Below are 6,393 nucleotides of genomic sequence, written 5' to 3'. Positions count from 1 at the left end.
CATTCATAGCCATGCATTCGTGGGCTTGCAGCTCAGCCTAAAACATTTTTTAATGAGGGAATATGAAAGCTTGTTGACAGATGGACAAAGTATATTGAAAAGCAAGGAGATTATGTCAAGAAATGATGTATCTGTCTTCTCTAAAAGTTAATTAAGTAGTGAGGTAGATCGACCTAGAGTCTGTCATACAGAGTGAACTAAGTCAGAAAGAGAACAAATACCGTAACTCATATATATGGAATCTAAAAAAATGGTATTAATGAACTCAGAGGCAGAGAAAGAATAAAGACGCAGAGGTAGAGAACAGACTTGAGGACATGGGGAGGTGGGGAAGAAGAAGCTGGAACAAAGTGAAAGAGTAGTACTGACATTTATATACTACCAAATGTAAAACAGCTAGTGGGAAGCAACTGCCTAACACAGGGAGATCAACCCAACGATTGCTGATGACCTAGAGGGGTGGGATAGGGAGGGTGGGAGGGATGCTTGCGAGGGAGGCTTAAGAGGGAGGGGATATGTATAAATACAACTGATTCGCTTTGTTGTACAGTGGAAACTGGCACAACAGTGTAAAGCTATTATACTCCAATAAAGATTGAAAAATAAAGTTAATTAAAATAAGTTCTACAGCCAGAATGTGGATAATTTTTGACTCACCTGCGTATGAATCTGATAATCATGACTACCTGATGCAATGGGAAATATTACCCTGTAGTAGTTTTGCCAAGACTTTAAAATCTGAATCCAACCATGAGAAAACAGACAAATCCAGATTGGCAAACTTACTAACAACTGGCATGGGGTCATCAAAAATGTTACTGTTATGAAAGACTAAAAAAGAAAAGCTGAGAAACTCTTCCAGTGGGAAGGAGATCAAGAGACATGACCACAAAATGTAATGCTTAATCTCTGAATAGATCCTGAAAAAAAAAAATGGTGAGATAGTGGGGAAATATTACCTCATTTGTATTAGGAAAGCGTATTACATAATATTATTGCTAAACTATACTGGGCATATAAAATATATTCCCAATGTTACATTTCTTGGGCAAGATATATGCATATTGTGATTATGCAGGAGAATGTCTTAGTTCTTAGGGGTTACACGCCAAAGTACTGCAAGGTGAATTGTCATGGTATCTGCAACTGACTGTTAAATGGTTCAAAAATTTTTTAAAGTATATTCTAAATGCAAGGTGGTATCGTGGATAGGATCCTGTAATAGCAAAAAGACATTAGTGGGCAAAAGACCCCGAATAGCCAAAGCAATCGTGAGAAGGAAAGACGGAGTTGATGGAATTAGGCTTCCTGACTTCAAACTATAACACAAGGCCACAGTGATCAAGACAGTATGGTACTGGAACAAAAATAGAAAGGAAGACCAATGGAATAGAATAGAGAACCCAGCCGGGCACGGTGGCGCGTGCCTGTAGTCCCAGCTACTTGGGAGGCTGAGGCAGGAGGATCGCTTGAGCCCAGGAGTTCTGGGCTGCAGTGCGCTATGCCGATCGGGTGTCCGCACTAAGTTCGGCATCAGTATGGTGACCTCCCAGGAGTGGGGGACTACCAGGTTGCCTAAGAAGGGGTGAACCGGACCAGGTCAGAATAAAGAACCCAGAGGTAAACCCAAACACATATGGGCACCTTATCTTTGACAAAGGAGGCAAGAATATACAACGGAAAAAAGACAGCCTCTTCAATAAGTGGTGCTGGGAAAATTGGACAGCAACATGTAAAAGAAGGAAATTAGAACGCTTCCTAACACCATATACAAAAATAAACTCAAAATGGATTAAAGACATAAATGTAAGGCCAGACACTATAAAACTCCTAGAGGAAAACATAGTCAGAACACTCGATGACATACATCAAAGCAAGTTCCTTTTGTACCCACCTCCTAGAATAATGGAAATAAAATCAAGAATAAACAAATGGGACCTAATGAAACTTAAAAGCTTTTGCACAGCAAAAGAAACCAAAAACGAGACAAGACAACCCTCAGAATGGGAGAAAATACTCGCCAACAAAGCAACAGACAAAGGATTAATCTCCAAAATATACAAGCAGCTCATGCAGCTTAATACCAAAAAAGCAAATAACCTAACCCACAAATGGGCGGAAGACCTAAATAGACATTTCTCCAAAGACATACAGATGGCCAACAAACACATGAAAAGATGCCCAACATCACTAATTATCAGAGAAGTGCAAGTCAAAGCCACGAGGTATCACCTCACACCAGTCAGAATGGCCATCATCACAAAATCTAGAAACAACAAATGTTGCTGAGGGTGTGGAGAAAAGGGAACTCTCTTGCACTGTTGGTGGGAATGTAAGTTGGTACAGCCACTATGGAAAACAGTTTGGAGGTTCCTTAAAAAACTAAAAATAGAACTACCATATGATCTAGTAATCCCACTACTGGGCATATAACCAGAGAAAACCATAATCCAGAAAGAAACGGGTACCATAATGTTCATTGCAGCACTATTTACAAGAGCCAGGACATGGAAGCAACCTCAATGCCCATCAACAGATGAATGGATAAAGAAGATGTGGCATATATATACAATGGAATATTACTCTGCCATAAAAAGGAATGAAACGGAGCTATATGTAATGAGGTGGATAGACCTAGAGTCTGTCATACAGAGTGAAGTAAGCCAAAAAGAGAAAAACAAATACTGTATGCTAACTCATATACATGGAATCTAAAAAAAAAAATGGTACTGATGAACCCAGTGACAGGGCAAGAATAAGGATGAAGATGCAGAGAATGGACTGGAGGACATGGGGTTGGGGGGGGCGGGGGGCGAAGGGGAAGCTGGGATGAAGTGAGAGAGTAACACAGACATATTTACACTACCAACTGTAAAATAGATAGCTAGTGGGAAGTTGCTGTATAACAAAGGGAGATCAACTTGATGATGGGTGATGCCTTAGAGGGCCAGGATAGGGAGGGTGGGAGGGAGTCGTGGGAGGGCGAGGATATGGAGATATATGTATAAATACAGCTGATTCACTTTGATGTACCTCAAAAGCTAGTATAAGAGTGTAAAGCAATTATATTCCAATAAAGGGTTAAAAAAATTAGTGGAAAAACCAGTGAAATCCTAAGGAAGGCATTAGTTAATAGCAGCATACCAGTATTAATTACTTATTTTTGACAACTGAACAAGGTTACATAAAATAATAACATTAGGGAAACTGAGTGAAGGGCGTACCAAAACTCTCCAGACATTACATTCAACTTTTCTATAAAGCTGAAACTACTTCAAAATAAAAAGTTAACTTTTAAATATGTATGTTTAAAGAGAGAGAAAGCAAATGGAGCCAAATGTTACTAATGGTAAATCTCGGTTGACAGGTATATGGATGTTTACTAGCCAATTTTTTTAACTTCTCTGTAGGTTTAAAATTTGTCAAAATAAAATGTGAAAAGAAAATAAAGCTACAGAAGGTTAAAAGTAAAAGGATGGAAAAAAGATGCTAATCAAGAGAAGACTGATGTTAAATTAAGTTAGACAAAGTAGCCTTTAGGAAAAAAAATTTCTAAAAATAAATGAACACTTCCTAAGTAGAAAAGTTCAATTTACCAGAAAGACAGTAGAATCTTAATTTATATACACCTAATATAAAATTTATAAAACAAAAATTGTCTGAACTAGGAGAAATATCTATATCCAGGGTCAAGAGAGATTTTAGTACATGTCTCCAAAACAAAGAGTACACCAAGAAAACAAAACAGTAGGATACAGATTTGAACAATTCAATCTGCAACTATGACCCAATGCACATATGTAGAATTCCACAACTGCAGCACAACATTCTTTAAAAGCTCACATGGAACATGTATAAACAATGTTCGTACCCCGGGCCATAAGCTTGTCTTTATGGGAGGAGACACAAGGCAGGCTTCTAAGGTGCTGTCATTGTGCTATTCCTTGACTGGGTAGCGATTACACAAGTTTTTTCTTTGTTGATAAGTTGTTTTGTTGTTCATTTCTTGTATGTATTTTATATATTTTGTGTGTATATTACATATTTCTTATTGTTCACTTCTTGTTTACGTGCATTATATTTTACAACTTAAAAAGAGTTAAAATCCTTTAGGAAGGTAAGGTAACCATCTCCTATAAAACAGTAAGCCCAATGCAGCTTATTTTTTCTTCAGCATTTCAGCTACTTGCTATTTTTTCAGTTGCACACCAGATGAAGTAATAGGCTTATGCTCAGAGGCTTCCTTACACAAAACTTACATACTTTTAAACACAAAAAACATATTCAGCCTAGAAAGACATTTATTCTTAAGAGAGACACTTAGGAATTGAGACTGAGGGAAAAGAGAATCCATGAATCCCAACTCACACTTAATCCAAGGAAGTATAGGTTCATAGCCGCATTTAATAAAATAGGCACACTTACAACAGTAAAATGATTTTCCTTTCACCTTTTTTTCTTTTTTTTTGCCAAGCACATTTCATTTAATTTGCCTAAGTTAAACATAAGTAGGCTTTGTGTAGGCCCTTTGATTTAGGGAATAACTAAGGCTATGCAGACTGAGGGAGCAGCAAAAGAATCTAATGGAGGGTAAACAAAACAGTTGCCCCAAAAGAACCAAACAAATATGACATGATTATGGCCCAATGCAATCTTAATACAATCTTTATATCTTAATCCTGATATAGTAGTAGTAGTGGTGGTGGTGGTGGTGGTGGTGGTGGAGAAGAAGGAGAAGCAATATTCAGTAACATTTACTGAAGGCTCATCATCATCACCATCAGTAACATTTCTGAAGGTTTACCACTTGCCAGGCACTATGCTATATATAAGATTTTCCTAGATTGTTTCATCTAAACATCTCACAATAAGCCTAGAAAATAGGTACATTATTAGTTCCATTTTAGAGATGAAGAAATGGGCTGAGTGACCGGCCAAAACCAAGTAGCAAGTGGAAGAAGTGGAAATCTAACTTAGCTCGTCTGACTTCAGAGATTGTAACCTTACCCACTCTGCTATATTGCCTGTTCCTAGCAGATAAACAATGATTTGTACTTAATGATCTCTAAGGGATATTTCATTTCTAATATTCTATGATTTGTTTTAATGAATCTATGATAAAGCATTCTACCAGGTCCAGTAATCTCAAATTGTATAAAGCAAAATAAGGAAGCTCAATAAAATCTCTTTACATGACCTGAAAGTTAGAATTCAGGTTCCTTAGGATTATCAGAATTGGTCTTTCCCCACATTAAACCCTTCAAGAAGTAGAAATTTTTTTCTTGTCTGTCAATCAATACCTAATATTTTTTCCTCATATGAAAACATATGGTACAGACAATATCAAAAGACAATCCAGAAAGAATAAAAGAATTTGCAATGCTGTTGGCTTGATCTTTAAACACAACTGGACTCAAGACAAATCTGATAAATGCAGATTTCTGGAGGGAAAAACAACTAAATTTAGTGTAACTCAAACTTTATAAACTATTGATATTAGCCTTGAAAAAATATTATCAGTGATTAATTGAATATTTTAAAGGTAAAAAAAATTCTTATAAACATAAGACCTATTTGTTCTTTATACAAAATACTAAGTGATCATAATCAAGTTAAAATATTCTCATTTGTTCTTTTAAAATCATCATGAGAGTTCTTTTTAAAAAGCAAAACTAGCTGTCTAATTTACTCCTTTCTTTTTAAAGAAGAAAAACAGCTAACTCCATAATGGACATAATATAAAAAGTTGTTAGATACTTCTTAGCCCTCATAAATAATATGAAGTACACCTCACACAAGAAGCATACTGACACTTCTGTATTAATCTGAAATACTAGAAGCTTCTGGGAAATGGCAATAATTTGTCAAAAACAAAAACAAAAAGTATGGTACAAACTACTTCTCTTTGAGGCCTCAGTAAGAAAAAACAAAATTTATTAGGTCCAGAAAACCAAGAAAACTTGGTATAATTATGAGTACATGCAGAATTTGATGGTTAGAAATTAAATCTATTTAGGTCCAGCCTAAGCCCATTTACAGGCACAATCATAGTAGTAATATCCCCAGAAACCAGGATAAATCTCCAATGTGCCTGAGTTTAATGAACCAGATAGATCATTGTATCACCAATATCCGCCCATAGCCCATTTTCAGTAAGATGAATTTTCTTGCTCATGAGGTCCACATGGAAAACAGCATGCTCAGAAATGGGGGTCTTCTCAGTGTGCTCTTTTCCCAGGACAGGAACTCGCCGAGGCCCCAACAGTGGATCGTCAAATCTCATCAGTTTTACTTTGGAAAGATCTACAGCAAAAGAAAGTACCAACATGAACATTTAATTACAGTCACTGACTCAAACCCATGCCTAAGTCTGATAATTCATGTTTTAAACAC

At 36.6% G+C, this 6,393-nt stretch overlaps 1 protein-coding gene across 1 annotated transcript in view; it reads right to left on the bottom strand.

Moving 5' to 3' along the window:
* Nucleotides 1-5,903: 5,903 nt before the first annotated feature.
* LARS1 (leucyl-tRNA synthetase 1) overlaps nt 5,904-6,393 on the bottom strand; it is a 61,046-nt gene continuing 60,556 nt past the window's right edge. Inside the window, exon 32 of the mRNA XM_057732028.1 lies at nt 5,904-6,303. Coding sequence (XP_057588011.1) covers nt 6,098-6,303 — 206 coding nt within the window. The 3' untranslated portion in view covers nt 5,904-6,097. The remainder of the gene's footprint in view (nt 6,304-6,393) is intronic.

This window comes from Hippopotamus amphibius, chromosome 1 (assembly GCF_030028045.1).
Source record: "Hippopotamus amphibius kiboko isolate mHipAmp2 chromosome 1, mHipAmp2.hap2, whole genome shotgun sequence".
NCBI lineage: Eukaryota > Metazoa > Chordata > Mammalia > Artiodactyla > Hippopotamidae > Hippopotamus > Hippopotamus amphibius.
Note: the sequence above shows the minus strand (reverse complement) of the source record. Positions and strands in the feature narration are given on the sequence as shown.